Below are 15,250 nucleotides of genomic sequence, written 5' to 3'. Positions count from 1 at the left end.
CTTGTGCCCCCCAGCCTGCTCACTGGTGGGGTGGGGTGGGGTGAGAGGCAGAAAAGGCCTTGACTGTGTGTCAGCCCTGCTCAGCAATAACAAAAACATCCCTGTATTATCAACACTGTTTCCAGCACAAATCCAAAACATGCCCCATACCAGCTACTGTGAAGAACATTAGCTCTACCCTGGCCAAAACCAGCGCACAGAGGAAAGAGTCTGACTTGCGTTGCCGATGCGAACAGCAGAGCGCTGCTGGGTGAGGTGCCTGGGGAGGGCTGGCTGGCGAGGAGCCCGCCTTGCAGGAATCAGAGGCTCGTCTGCTTTCGTGGTGCTCGCAGGGGGTGGGTTTCCAGAGCAACCAGCCACCGGGCACGCAGAGGGGCTTACTGTTAATATTTAACTGGGAGGTGCACTGTGGAGGTGTGAATAGATCCCCAAATAGAACAGCTCGCATTTTTTCCTTCCATCACAGAAAGCAAACACATTTTTCCTTTTATTCTTGGCAAAGCAGGGAAACAGGTGGAAGACAAAAATAACCAGTTTTTGAGAACATGCTTAGCATTAGTCATTTCCAGTCAGCCTAAGAAATATAATTTCATCTTGTATGAGCAAAGCGAGGGGCAATGGGCCCACCGTGGATGTGGGATTGCCTGACAATAGCCATTTATGACCTTTGGTAATGAGTCATAAGGTACCAAATCTCGATGAATTGTTATTATCCTCCTGTCTCCCTGCTGGCAAGCGCATCTGCATTGTGCTGCTTGGGCTCCAGAGCAGTGAATCATCTGTTCTTTCTGGCAAGTGAAATGGCTGTGCGTTACACAACTGCTCATTCAAGAGAAGAAATGAGTTTATATAAACTGCCAACAGTGGAACCAGAGAAGTTGTAAGTTTGAGGTTTCACTGGAAAAAATGAGATCACTGATACTTATAGAATTAATCTGGTACCTCTGTTACTTGACTCTCTCTCTCTTACTTAACTCTACCATACTTTTAAAGACCATTATACTCAATAATTACGGTTAACAGTGCAGCTGCCCTCTCTCTAAACTTGTGGCCAGGAAATTGCAAAAGGGCAATTAAATCAATCTATTGTACTTCTCATTGCAGTGGGTTAGGATCACAAACACAGCCTGTTACCCCATCTCAGCTGAGAGGCAGGGATTTTTAAGAATGCTCTATTAGTCACTTACAATCACAAGTGATCTAACTAGCTTTGTGGGCCGACTCTGTGTCTAAAAGTCTAAAACTGCTTTCAGCCTTATTTCTACCTGAATTTCTTAGAGTTCTTCAGATAAATGAATTAATTTAATGGGTGTTGGAAAGGACACACAAGCAGCTATAAGTAGCACATAAACAGCACAACACATAAAGCTATACCGAGACAGCAATGAACACTTTTTTTAACTGTCTTCAGAGGAGCGTGGAGCGCAGTAGCGGTACAGTGACATCTTTATTGGCGGACTGGCAGTGACACAGATGGATAGTGCCCTGTTGTTACAGAAAGGTTTCATGCTGGGGAATGTAGCAGAATTCTGGAGAAAGAAATCTCCCAAAGCTGATGCCGCTGATTCCATTTTCGTTCTCTCCAGTGCTTTTCTTTCAAGAACTGTAAGCGCTTTAAAGACATTAACAAATGCCACTGGACTCATCTGGGAGAGATGTTGATATTATCCCCTACTGCATGGGTGGGCTGTGCCCAGGACAATATTGTTCTGCAGGACAGGATGATACGATTCTCCTTATCTTTGTAACTTTTTTTTACAGATGAGATGTCGTAAGTTTGGGTAACTTGCCTAGAAGTCACACGGCAAATGAGTGGCTTAACTAAAACGGATAGAGCCTCCAAATCCTGGGTCTCTACTCCCTGCTGTGGATTGCATGGCCAAGAGAACAGGCTAGTGATACGGCCTGTGTCCATCCTGTGTCCACAAGTCTTGGGGGAGGCTGGGTTATTCTTGGGTGCTAATACATCCATGTTCTGTAAATGTAGCTTCAAGACAGGGCACGCATCCTTGCACTTGCTATTCCGCATTTTCTGCCTCCACGTCGCTGTCATCTGTGAGAGGGAAATCGCGCAGGGTTTTCTGAGTGGTGTAGCTTTTGGTTTGCATGGGGCACTCCTGGCTTAAGATTGCCTGGGTAAAGGAGAGAAGAAATCATGCTTTAGTAAAAATGGTGATTAATTTGAATAGTTAACAGGAGCGTTACCACATTTAGACAAAGCCAGAGCAGCCAACAACTTTCGCCCAGGGAATACAAGCTGTGAGTTAGGGAAAGGACTGTAGCTCTAAACTTTTCTGGTTTTATTGTCTGAGTTTTTTGTCCCTTTTTTGAAGGCATAGTAGAGCCCAAAAGAGAAGACGTAATCCCTGGCAAATTTATTCTAATCCCCCCCCAAATCTCTGGATTATCAATCCCCTATACTTTAAGGGAATAAAGTGTACTTAAACTCACAATCTTCTCCTCTTTAGCGGTAGGGTTGCGCAGGTACCAACAGAGGGGAGCGTAAGCAATATTGATAACTCCAATGATGATCATCAGCCGGGGAAACCCAATAGCTCGTACAATCGCACCGCCTGTGGATGGACCTGCAAATTTAAAAGTTAAAAAAGGCTAAGATGACAGAGAGCAAAAGGTGCCTTTCCAGTTTGGAGGGGGTCTATAAATCTACAGTGACTGGGTTGCAGACTCAGTGCCGGTTGCTTGCAGTGAACGCTGGGTGGAGGAGCGATAAACCGAGTGATACACACACTGAGTGCGTCATCCCATGGGTAAGAGTTCGTCCATACCAATTGCAAAGCCCATGCAGAAGGCGACATCAGCTATGGCATAGACATTGCCGTAGACGGAGGTGTGGCGAAGGTCCACGAGGTAACCCATGATAGGCATCATTGAGGAGTCCACCATTCCTGCCCAAAGCAAGAAGGACCCGATCAGCCATCGCCTTCACTGAGGGCAGTGGTGAGAGCTGCATTTGAGCTGTGTTGCACAGCCTGGCCACCGACAGCTTACCTATGGCAAAGCCAAGCCCACTGTTTGGGCCAATCAGCCCGTAAATATTTTTGGCCAGAGGTACCTTTGAGAGGAGAGAGAGAGGATATATGAATGAGGCCAGAATTGCTGTGTGAGGTGTGGAGGTGTAACATAGGTCTGTGAAACCGATACACACATGCAACCACTGAACGTCTACTGAGTGCCAGGCACGGAACCCCATCTCAGTACTACCGCCCACACTGCCCCTGCTGATTCTTCTACAGAAAGGTCTTGAAATTGTCTTGTGCTACTTACACAAAGGAGACTAATTCCCACCACAGCCATGCCGATCAGGGAGCACAGCCACCTGCAACGAGGCCGCAGTTGGGAGAGGGCAGATGTTCTCAGTGCGCACAACACCACGAGTGTAATTCATGCTGAAAGCGCAGGACTGCGCTGGGTTGAGCCGAAAACTCTCACGTTCCACTTACCGGCCCATTTTGTTAGCCAGAATCCCGAAGAGATTGGTGCCGATGAGGTAGGATATACTGGCAGGGAGGAATGCCATCCCTGAGAGAGAGAGAATAAAAAAGTGTGTGTCATCCCCAAGCAAATACAGGGGAATTGCAAAATTATTCACTTCACTAACTGCCTCTCTCATTTGGAGAATATCGTGAGCCAGGCAAGGCAAGCTAACGTCCAGCACCCACTCTGGGGGTGCCTGTCCATGCAACGGTGCTTCTCTATGTCCTCCACTGCCATTGCTCCGTGTCATGGCTGCGCTGCCTGCCCCGTTGCTCCGTGCCCTGTAGAAGGGTGCGGATCCCTCTATGAAGACAGAGGGAGGCATAGAAAGTGCATTTGCTTATTGATGACGGGGGAAACTGAGGCACAGTGAATCACCCACAAGATCTGGGTGAATGATCTTGTGCTAAATGCAGAACTTTTTTGTCCCCTCTGCCTTAATAAACTCGTCCTTCTGTCATAGTTTCTTCCTCTTCCACCTTTCTCCTCTTGCCTTCTGCTTTCCACTTACTAAATAAAGAGGAATAAAATAACTGCTTAAGTAAAAAGCTTAGGGATCATTTTGTAGTCAAAATTAAATATTTGCACTGTTTGCTGATTTACCAGTTGTTTATTTTTAATATACTCTCCCGCCGACTATAAATAAAACTGATCAGCTCCATTTCACTAAGACAACTTCCTTATTAAAACACACTGATTTATGTTTAATTTTCTCTCCTCTCTTTAACAGCTGCAGAACACGGTTAATCCTGCAGGTTCAGTCCAAGCTGTTCTGTTTTTTTTCCCCAGAATTATGGGAGTGGGCAAACCGAAGCATACAAATAAAGAAGCGCCTTGAGTTCATAATGGCTCGTGAGATGGGTGGCTTGCAGTTGAATTGTGTCTAAATCCAAACTACTCTCAAATCTCAGGTACCTGAAAATCCAGTGAATGTATTTGGGATTTTCTTTGATGCCCACTGACCTCTGGGAAGTCACCTCAAAGGTTCCCCTTGAGTTCAGTGGTGATGGGAGCAGCCCTGAGTGCATTTCTCAGCCTGTGACATTTGTGGTTATCAGGCAGCTACGCTGTCCCTTCTCGCCACTGCCAGAAGCCTTGGGATGCTGCTTTACCCTCACCCAACCTTGCTCAGTCACTTGCTCATGAGAAGTGTCGTAGGCTCTTATCAGGACGGATGCTCCTGCCTGACCAGAGGATAACTCGATTAGGAGCTCTCTCAGCCCTCCTGCTCCCAGGCTGTAATCCAATTTGGGATCTAAGTGTAGCCTGGGGCACCCCCCCGGGTCATTCCTCAGACAATTGGGTTTTATAACAATTAGTTTTTATTTTTGTAGCAAACACAGACAATGTTATCTCCATATCACATTTTCTAGGCAGCTGGTAATTAGCATGTACCATCCTGTCCTGCCTGGGACTCTCTAAATGGCCTTGTTTTACTCAGAGCTGCCTCTGCAAAACCCATCTGGCTGCCACAATTTCAGCCCAGCACGATACCATTATCTGCCCTGCAGAAGACAGGATTCAACAGCCTTCCCGTGCACGAAACAGCCTTTCTTCCACTGTTATTGCTCTTGTCGGGAGTCTGATTCTATACAATTTTTTCAGTAATAGAGAAAAGCACATTGTATAGCTACCACTAAGGACATTTCCAGCTGAAATTGGAGCAGCACGCAGCCTGGGATCACTCACTCTGTGCGGGTGAGGATATATGTTTTCTTCTTTTTTAGAATGATAGAAGAGATTATTCAATCCATCTCGCAGGGCCAAAGCAGGACCAGTTCTAGCTGAACTATATCAAGCAACTGTTCAGGGGTGAAGGCTGCAAAGCGTGACACCTACCTAGCTGCCATTTTGGGGAGCACATGGTTTGCATCATCCAGATGGGCAAGGTGGGCTCGAGCATGGCCACCCCCATGTTGGAGAAGCAGAGGGCTCCTGATGGGGAGAAAAGGGAGAAATGCTCTATTTCAGCCACCTTCTGCTGCTGTTTCAAGCAGGCACGAGTGAATCCTTAATCAGGAGACGCAGCTGCACAGAGGAGCGCGGTGCATGCTGACGTCCGCCCTTACCTGCAGCGACCAGGATGTAGGGGTCTCGCAGCAGGGTGAACACCGGCGTGCCTTTGGTGCTCTGCGGGATGGCAAAGGGGGGTTACGTCGGCTGAGAGCCGCGTGCGCATTCACACCCATCCTCGGCTCGGTGCCTGCACAGCCCTCCTGCCCGGGGAGCGCCCGCTTCGTTCACGCCGCCTGGCACCGGCTCACGTATGCACACACATCCGTACTCACCTCGGGGGAGATCTTAGAGGGCTGCAGTATGCAGAGCTGCAAAGCTGGGAAGAAAACTGATGTTAGCTTACTTCTGGAGACAGCATCACTTCAATCCGCATTTCCCTTTGGCTTTTCCTTCAGCATGACCCCTTTCATCGGCAGAGCCCCCGGGGATGCAGTAACTGTGTTTGGGGACGTTGTTCAAGCGGGCAGAGGGAGAGGTGGGTCCCAGCCCTGCTCTCACAGGAGGGAGCAGCAACACTCCCTGAAGTGGACTGTGTTAGAAGTGTTTTGTCAACCCATGAAGCAGTCAAATATGCAAATACTCTCCATCAGACTGCCAGCTGCCTGCTGGGGGGCCACAACTAGAGCATGACAGAAATTAGATGTGGAAAAGAATAGGATTAAAAAAGAGAGTTTCTTCTGTATGGGACCTACGTTTCATTTTCCAAAAGCTCTTACATGCTTCATTAAAGATGTCTTGCATTACATCTAGGCAAAGATGGTAATTGTGACTATAATTTAATTAGCTTAATACTTCCCACTAAAAATGCACATTTCTGCTATCTATAACTTTGCCATTACACTCTGAAGGCTCCCGTGGCCTGCATCTGTAATACAGCTATCAGAGGAAGAACAAGGATCACCATTTATGCTGGCAAAGTCTAATTCCTTTGTGGCACGGTGAAGAGGCTGCAGACAAGTGTGCCTTTTACAAAGAACTCACAGTTCAAAGAGCTTTACTGAATGTGCTATTCAAGCCATTAAAGCAATCAAGGGGTTTATTAAGTAATGAAGGACTAATTCTTACTATATTGCTATGTCATGCATCTGGTGGTAGAAAACATATGATTTAGCAATGACAGAATAACCAGTGCGGTGATATCACCCATGCTGTATTAATCTGCCTCTTCCTTCACACAAGCCCTGTGAGATTCTCCCCGAAACAGCCGCATTTAAATCTTTTCACATGGGTTTTTTTTGGTAGGATTAAACCATTTGTCTTCTCACCTCCATCCAAGAGGGCGAGGAACGCCAGGACCAGGAAGGGAGATGATTTCCCCACGAAGGCGTACATCACGCTCCCAAAGGGGGCCCCGACTGCAAGAGAAAGGCTGCGTCACACAGTGGCAGTGCCACCGTCCCCAGCACCCGGGCAGCAGCGCTCGGCTCCTGCTGTCGTGGTTTTCTCTGAATCCCCCAGCGGGTGTTTGGTGATGGGTTATACTAGAGAAGGTGTCGGGTCCAGTGGGCTGTGGTCGTGGAGAGCGAGGAGAGGGAGGGAGGAGGACAGGCCAGCCATGCCCGTGGAATGCCGCCGGGGAAGGGGCACAGCCAGGCAGGTGGAAGCCATAGGTGATGGCCGACAAGGCTCTGGAGATGCCGTTGATGTAGACCCCGTTGGGAACAAGGTTTCCTTACTCAGCACACCCAAGGCCAAGCCTCCAAGAGCAATCCCCATCGCGTTGCCCCTCTCAAAGTCGTCCGTGTACACGCTGGCCAGCATGCCTAAGCCTGGGAGCAGAGAGAAAGCAGAGGCCACGTGAGGCTGGCTGGTACCGTGGTGGTGGGGCTCCTCTCTGAAAGCAGCCTGGGCTTTTGGGGGGATTTATCTGCTTGCCGGCTGGGCTGTGTGGGTGCACCGTCTGCACCAGCCAGGCAGGTGCAGCGAGGAGGTGGAGTTTGAAGCCGAGGAAGGCACTGAGTGTGTCTGTGCTGCTGATCATTCCTGAGGTGGAGTTTGAAGCCGAGGAAGGCACTGTGCTGCTGATCATTCCTCAGATGATAATTGAACCCAGACAAGGGGAGCTAACGCAGAGACTAAGGTGTAGCTAAAACATTTACCTGCGACTGATGAGAATGATGACCCTATGCCTTGGAGGGCTCGGGCGATGAACAGCAAGGTGTAGGTGCCTGAGAAAGCAAACACTGCGGAGGAAGGAGAGAGAGACGGCATCAGGCAGAACTGCGGCCTGAGCGTTAAAACCCTGCAGAGGGTAACAGCGGCCCCAGCTTGCACCAGTTTGGGTGCTGGAGGGTGCTGGGTGCCACTCATGCTTTCTTGTCACCGATTTCTGAGACCGGTTGCTCTGCTCTCACTCCTTTCTCCTGCACAGGGACAGCAGTGCAGGCACAGACTGAAGTATTTTCTCCTGTGCTGCTGTATATGAAGGGCAGACTGAAGGGCGATACTCACTGACTGTGGAGAGGAACATGATAATGAATCCGATGAACATGGGGATGTGGTATCCTATCCTGGAAAGGGAAAAAAGAGGCACCGTCTCAGGGATGATTCCTCATTCCAGGTTGAGATCTGGTCTTGCTGCCCAGCCTTAACACACACATCTCTGTGGGCTGGTGAGCATCTCCTGAATGTGTGGATGTGCCCATGCGTGCTGTTCAAGGAAGCATCCAGTGTCTAAGTGCCCCCAGAAAATACTGTAAAGCACACCCAGAGACACGGCTCTGTTTTGCCAACTCATCTGCCCACCCAGACCATGGGTGGAGATGAGCCCAGCGCCCCTCACGCGTGTCTGCTAGGGACAAAGGCAAATTAAAACTCAGGGGCAGAAAATCTGAACAACAACATTCTATCCATAGCGGGGTGGGAATCTTTGTTTATTTGATGACTACTGGTATTAAATAGCATCTATCCACACCTGAGAAGAGCATTAGTGAGGCTTATGTTGTAATATAAACCTGCAAGCCATTTGTAGGCTTTTAGAAAAGGTAAAATTCATGCTTATTTTGATGCATATATCCTCCCCCTTGCTATTTTACCCACCGGTTCCTGTAATTCCGTGATTGCAGGGGCTGCACATTTGCAGCACAGACCTTTACTGCTCAGCTAATGGTGATTTCATTAGCAGGCAGGAGCTGCCTGTCCCCGAAGGGCTACACCCTGGTACAAACCCAGGTCTCTGACCTACCTGTTGGTCAGGAGACCCACGAATGGGTTGGTCACCAGCTGTACGAGAGCCTTGGAGGCAAACAGCAGCCCCACGCGGATGTTTTCCTTGGCGAGGAACTCCTTGCCCTCTGGGCAGCCGCTCGGCAGTGGTGGGCTGCTGGCAAGGGGCTGCGGCGGGTGGCTGCTCTCCGTCCCGTTTGCCAAGTCCACAGCGCTCATGGAGCCCGAGACAGTCACCGTGCTGTTGTCAAAATAGGAGAACATGGAGGAGAAAGGAGGAGCCTTCAAGGCTGGAGGAGCTGGCTCAGTCCGGGCTGGGGCAACAGAGCTGTTGGTGCCTTCGTATTCTGTTGTATAAAGGAAGGTGGGGACGATCGGTACTGGAAGAAAAGCCAGGGAAGGGATTAGTTAGTGATTTTACTCCATTTTCTGGCTTGGCACGCAGCTGAACTGAATGGTGCTGCCTAGATGTTGGTGTCCTGCAAGCTCCCTGCACCCAGCCCTCCCCACAGCTCTCCCTGTGCAAGGACCCTGCCGGCATCATCCGGAGACCGACCGAGGAGCCCAAACCCTGAGGCGGCACCCGAAGAGCACAGCGAGAGCCGCACGCCGTACCCACGACTGTCAGCAGCATGTTGTCCAGCAGCAGCGCAACGAACACCACCACCAGCACCAGCCTCCGTGACGCCCTGCCTGCCACCAGCCATCGCCAGGGCACACGTTCGGCAGCCGGGGGCATGGCTGAGAGCCTGGAGCTCACAGCTTGGGTCCTGCTGGCTCCTGGTCTTCAGGGCTGAAGGTCTCCTATAACCTTTAAAGAAAACACTCTGGGTTACAACCTCCCACAGCTCATGGCTTCTCCCTTGAGAAGGCAACTCCTGAGGTCACTTAGTGTCTGTGTCCTCCAAGAGCTGGGTGCTCTTCCCTAGGAGCTGGGACCACCAGATTTGCTATCAAAGACCGTGGTTTTGTCAAGCTTGCATTTAAAGTTGCAGATGGAGTGCACTCTAACCTATTTCCATTCTCCTGAGACATCTTGTACCTGCTTCAAGGCATCATTTAAGTCTTCTTCCAAAGACTCAAAGCACAGATCAAGCCAATAGCTTATCTGTGGTAATCTCTACATCTTTTATTCCATGTTTGTTCTTTGGAGATTAAATTAGGTCTCAAAGAAAATTCATTTACCTTACATGTCTTTTCATTTGACCTAATTGAAATGTCATGGCAAGATACAGGACTTAAAAGCCTAACATACGTGATTAAGATCAGAGCTTCAGATGGACTTAGAGAAGATTGCTTGCTCGGTCACACTGAAAATATCAATCAGAAATTTGCACTAAACCAACCAAACAATTAGCCATTTACATTCTTATAGCTTGTAGGCACTTCAGAGACTAAGTGGCAAAATGGATGGAGCTGAGTCCAAACTATCACTCTTTCCGATACTCCTGTGGTTTCCTGAAATTCCAGCCAATGATATTTATCAATTTTTAATTAAAAAAAGCAAACTGTCCAAACGCTCTATCATCAAATAGGAGTGCCACACAAGTCATTTAGTTGGGAAACAGGGATGGTTTCTCACTGTACCTCCAAGTAGTAGCAAAGACCAAATAATAGAATTAATGCAAGAGAAGATACATATATATATATAAAAATTAGAGAGAGAGAATGAGTAAGGAAGCATAGACATTTAATTAAAAAAAGCAAACTGTCCAAACGCTCTATCATCAAATAGGAGTGCCACACAAGTCATTTAGTTGGGAAACAGGGATGGTTTCTCACTGTACCTCCAAGTAGTAGCAAAGACCAAATAATAGAATTAATGCAAGAGAAGATACATATATATATATAAAAATTAGAGAGAGAGAATGAGTAAGGAAGCATAGACAATAAAGACATGTAGACTAATGTAGCCCTTATGTCAAGCCACAAATTCCAGCCAATGATATTTATCAATTTTTAATTAAAAAAAGCAAACTGTCCAAACGCTCTATCATCAAATAGGAGTGCCACACAAGTCATTTAGTTGGGAAACAGGGATGGTTTCTCACTGTACCTCCAAGTAGTAGCAAAGACCAAATAATAGAATTAATGCAAGAGAAGATACATATATATATATAAAAATTAGAGAGAGAGAATGAGTAAGGAAGCATAGACAATAAAGACATGTAGACTAATGTAGCCCTTACGTCTCAAGCCACAAACCCTGTCCCCTTCTCAATGCAAACCTGTTGCATGGAGCAGAGGAAAACGTACTCTTACCCTGGAGCCCATCTTGGTGCGAAGAGCCGGCTGCTGCTGCGGGAGGCGGTGTCGTCTGCAGCCGCTGCTCCAGGAGGATTTATGATTACCTTTTATCAGAAGAGGATATGAGTGCCCCTCTTCCATGGAGATTTAATTGGAACCTCAAACAAGTTTCATTCAGCCCTGCAGCTCCCTCTGCGTCAGAGCAGGATGGTGGGGTGGGCTGAGGGGGATGAGGAGAGAGGCAGGAGTGTTTATCTGCAGCAGAGGCACCCGCTCTCCAGGCTTTCATCAACGCTTATCTCTCTCTGAGCACCTTAACTCTTGTCTGGGTCTGAGCACACTGAACACTCCACCCTGGGACTGCACAGCTCTCTCCTCCATGGGGGAAGCCTGCTCTGCCCGTTGGCAGGTAGTTCCGAGTGGCAGCAAATGGATTCATTACTGGGAGGCAAGGCTGGCATCGTTAAATGGCCCTGGGAAATGCATTTATAAAATACATAATAGTCTAGGTCTTGGACTACTGTCCAGTGACTGATGGCCATTCTTTTGCTGCCTAATGCTGCTTGTCCTTGGTATGGCTGCCCTTGTTCCAACTGTGACTCCGTGTTACACATCCCGGGGTAAAACCAGGCAGATTTCACTGACGAGACCTGCAGCACCCCAGGGATTTTTGGTTAACTCCAAAACTCAGGGAGCACAATTTGACGAAAGAGGGACATCGCATCAGTTGCTCTTCCCTGCTCCCTCTGCACGTGTTTGCGCGTCACCGTGGGCTGTATGTGTGTGTTTACTGGGTTGAGCCCGTGGACGTTGGCAGCGGGTGCCGGTGCGTGGGCTGATGCATGCGTGTCGCTGCCGCCGCGTGCGCTGGGCACATGGTGAAGGAGATGCATCAGCCAGCAAGTAGAGAAGGACTCGCTGTGTGGGTGGGAGAGGCTTCTGCAGGATACACAGCCGAAAAGGCAGCAGCTGGGGGGTTTTGCTAAAGGGTCTGTGTGGAGGCTTTGCAGGGAGATCTGCATTGCTTTACAGCCTGCAAAGGGAGGGAAAGGAGCTGCATGTCCAACATGTCCCACATGCCTGCTGCACGTCCCACAGCAGGCAGTACCAGAGTTGCTGCTTCTCCCGCAGGATATAGTACAAGGAGCTCCCTCCAAAGCATCCCTTCTCAGGCAGGTTTTTCCTTTATGTGCTGAATGTTTTTAGCATTAGAAGGAAAATAAACTACAAGAAAGCTCTTCCTCAAACATAAAAGAGAAGTATTTAGGTCACTGAGTTTCAGGCTGTGGGCTGCTCCATAGGATGCTGACAAGCTGCCTTCACCTAGTCCACAACGTAGATCAGCTTTTCAGGATTTCCAAAATTGTAAGTGTGATGATAAGCGTTCATAGTGGACGGAAATATTTTTAAGGCCAGAATGCACTGATCCAGCCCATGATTTTTGTGAGGTATGGGGGAATCTCGCCTCTCCCCTGGTTATAAACAGGTTGTGGTCCCTCCACATCTGAGTTCTGCCCTTGCCTCCTCCCCACAGAAGGATGCTGGCAGTGGAGTGCTTTATCCACAGCTTTTCCCTACGCTGTTACACTGTCTGCTTTGTCTCCAGGGACAAGGAGATATTTCTTGGACTAACAAGGCCGGTTTCTCATAAGCAAAGCTGGATGGAAAATTCTACCCATGCATGGGTCAGGTACTGCAAATGCCATTGAAAATGTGATCTCTTTTCTTCCATCTTTTCTGTTTTTTTAGACTTTTGACACTTTGCTCCGTGACTTCTTTTTTAAACCAAAACTGACACCATCATTCATTCAGGATACAGAGATTTACCGCAGAGAAAGAAAATAAATCCTAAAGATATTAACCTTTTCTCTGTTGGCGTGTAAATCTGCCATTGAGGCCATTTATCTGGCTTCTGCATGGCCAAAAACTATTGCCAATAACGTGAGATGAGTGCATCCTACCAAGGAATTCCCTGGGTGTGCGTTAGTGCAGAAGTTGAAGCCTTTAAATATGTTCCATGAGCTGAGAATTGAATGGCTAGGCCTGGAAATTACTTTCGAAATATCTGCAAAGTAGAGAGAGGATGAGCAGTGCAGCACTACCATCTACTGAGGGAGCTCAGAATTGCTCGGCTGTACCTTGGGCTCTGGATAGAAAATATTCTCCTTCAGGTGAGGAGGGGCATGTGGAGGCGGTTACCATTACCTTTGTTCTTTTGTAGGCCCCAAGGTCAGGACACCGTCTCTTTTGGCAGCCCTAACCAGCCAAAGGAGATTGCAGTCGTGTCACTTGTTTTGCAGAGATGACGGGAAAGCTTACTCAGATGTGCTTTGGAAGCGTTTCCATGTGTCTGTCAGATTTTTCCAGGCAGTTCTCTTTGAGATTTTTTTTGTTTTAACCATTATAAATATTTGCCATGAATTTTTCTTTCAATAACCCTACGGGAAAAAAATGACTACAATTTTCTTCCTGGCCAGATTGAGGTAGTAAAGTATAGTGAACGTTTCTGATGTAATGAAAAGTATAAGAGAATTTATGGGCTGTCTCGAGACCCAGCATAGGATGTGGGCCTGAAAAATCGCTGATAGCAGACCTCACGCTGGCTCCGCAGGCTGATTGCAATTCTGGTGAATTCAGTCGACAGCAGGCTTCGCTCGGCGAGATTGCTCTCTGCTGCTGACTCACCTCAAAGGTACAGTGAAATACATCCGCTGTGCAGCGAGGGCTCCTGCGTACCCGCACAGAGCAGCATTTTACAAACCAGCGTGAGACGAATGGCTTATAGATGTAATACCGCCAGCCTGGGGTGGGGTGAACACGACAGCGTAAACACAGGTTGGAACAGGCACCCGTAAAACCATACTTTTCTTTAAAGTCACTCTCTGCTAATATTTCCTTTACCAGAAGGTTTCTATTACCCCGCACAGGAACCGCTGCCCTGGAAGTGGCCGCTGCCTGTTGCCTTATGCTCTCCAGTGGGTGAATTTGCATCATCCTCTCAGAGGCTATTTTGTTGTTAGTCCACGAGGCAAATTTTCGCAGCCTGCAAGACTAGTTAGGGACTGAATAAAAATATCTAGAACACAAAATGGTCTGTTTTGAGCAATTGGTGTTTGCATCCCTGGGCCACCTTTTAGCCAGGCTTTGAATGCAGGTGGAGGCAGTTTGCAAAGTGGTGCTGGTCAAAGTAACCCTTGAGGCTGCCATTTAATGAGTCCTGCTGGTTTGTATTTTGTTAAGTCCTTTTGGCTATTAACAAACAGGAGAGCTCGGTAATGTGCTCAAGGTTACGTTGCATCAGAAGGAGAGCAGAAACCTGGCCAAAGCCTTCCAGTTTTGTGTTTAATCCACTTGACGGCATTGTCCCTTTGTCTGGGGGTTATTTATTGTGTTTGCTCCCTTCTTAGCCAGTTTCTTGTGCGATTGTTTAGTTTTTTTCCATCAGTCTCACCAGTCCTTGGAACTTTGTTGCTCCTCCAAACAAGCACAGAATTGCCAGTATCTCTTTGAAAACATATTCTCCCAAAATATTTCTAGTTTTAATGTAGAAAGAGATAGAATATTGTTTTATAACACCAAATAATTCTATCTTGCTGCTAAGCGGGGAGGAGAACAAACAGCAACTATTAAAATTTAACATGTACGAAGAGATACATAACCTATAAGGAATTAGAAGGTTGGCAGACTAATGGTTTCCTGGAAAAAGGTGTTTACAAATAACCCACTATCTTTTTTTATTAAATTAAAGGTTTAGGGGGTAAGGCAGCTCTCATTCTGTCCTTTAAACAATTGTACCAGTCAGCCCTTGATGTTTGAGTATGCGGCATCAGTGCAAGTGGGTTGTTGCCATTGGCAGCCCTGTCTCATTGCCAGTTCGTACTTTATTTCTTATCTCCTATCTCCCCTAAGCAGCTACCGTTACACTCTTAGATCAAAGCGCTGGTTTAGATTGAAGTAGAGCCATGAAATCATGGCTGAGGTGTAAGGACACCAAACCCCTCTCCTGGAGCACTGCCGAGCCGGGCCAGAGAGGGCCCCAAATGCCCCTCGCACCCCTGGCCCAGGGCTGGGGACAGCTGTGTGGGGGTCATCTCCTGGGTGGGAGGCCAGGGCTCTGCTTTCCTTTTGCAGCAGAATTACTCCTTTTCTTGTCTTCTCAGCCATTTAACCCTTCTGTCAATCCATTAACTAATTTCCTCCCTCCCTCCCTCCCTCCCTCCCTCCCTTCTTCTTTCTCTCTCTCTCTTTTTCTTTCTTTCTCTCTCTCTTTTTCTTTCTCTCTTTCTTTCTTTCTTTCTTTCTTTCCTTTTTCCCCTTTTTCTTCCTT

The 15,250-nt window shown here is 47.8% G+C and overlaps 2 protein-coding genes across 2 annotated transcripts in view; one reads left to right on the top strand and one right to left on the bottom strand.

The window, feature by feature from the left end:
• Positions 1–2,018: 2,018 nt before the first annotated feature.
• SLC18A1 (solute carrier family 18 member A1) lies at positions 2,019–9,415 on the bottom strand. Its single transcript, XM_009286195.1, has 15 exons — positions 9,292–9,415; positions 8,696–9,056; positions 7,963–8,021; positions 7,611–7,694; positions 7,188–7,280; positions 6,777–6,866; positions 5,784–5,827; positions 5,565–5,625; positions 5,335–5,430; positions 3,462–3,540; positions 3,286–3,337; positions 3,010–3,073; positions 2,787–2,906; positions 2,452–2,585; positions 2,019–2,132 (listed from the first exon to the last, which is right to left on the bottom strand). Exons 1-15 carry the CDS (start codon positions 9,413–9,415, stop codon positions 2,019–2,021), a joined length of 1,575 nt encoding a protein of 524 aa, XP_009284470.1.
• Positions 9,416–12,600: 3,185 nt separating this feature from the next.
• The window catches only part of ATP6V1B2 (ATPase H+ transporting V1 subunit B2), an 11,628-nt gene continuing 8,978 nt past the window's right edge, over positions 12,601–15,250 (top strand). The window contains exon 1 of the mRNA XM_009286194.1: positions 12,601–12,613. Coding sequence (XP_009284469.1) covers positions 12,601–12,613 — 13 coding nt within the window. The remainder of the gene's footprint in view (positions 12,614–15,250) is intronic.

This window comes from Aptenodytes forsteri, unplaced genomic scaffold, assembly GCF_000699145.1.
Source record: "Aptenodytes forsteri isolate BGI_AS27 unplaced genomic scaffold, ASM69914v1 Scaffold168, whole genome shotgun sequence".
In the NCBI taxonomy this organism is placed as follows: domain Eukaryota; kingdom Metazoa; phylum Chordata; class Aves; order Sphenisciformes; family Spheniscidae; genus Aptenodytes; species Aptenodytes forsteri.
The sequence above is the reverse complement of the archived record's forward strand: the minus strand, read 5'-3'. Positions and strand labels throughout refer to the sequence as shown.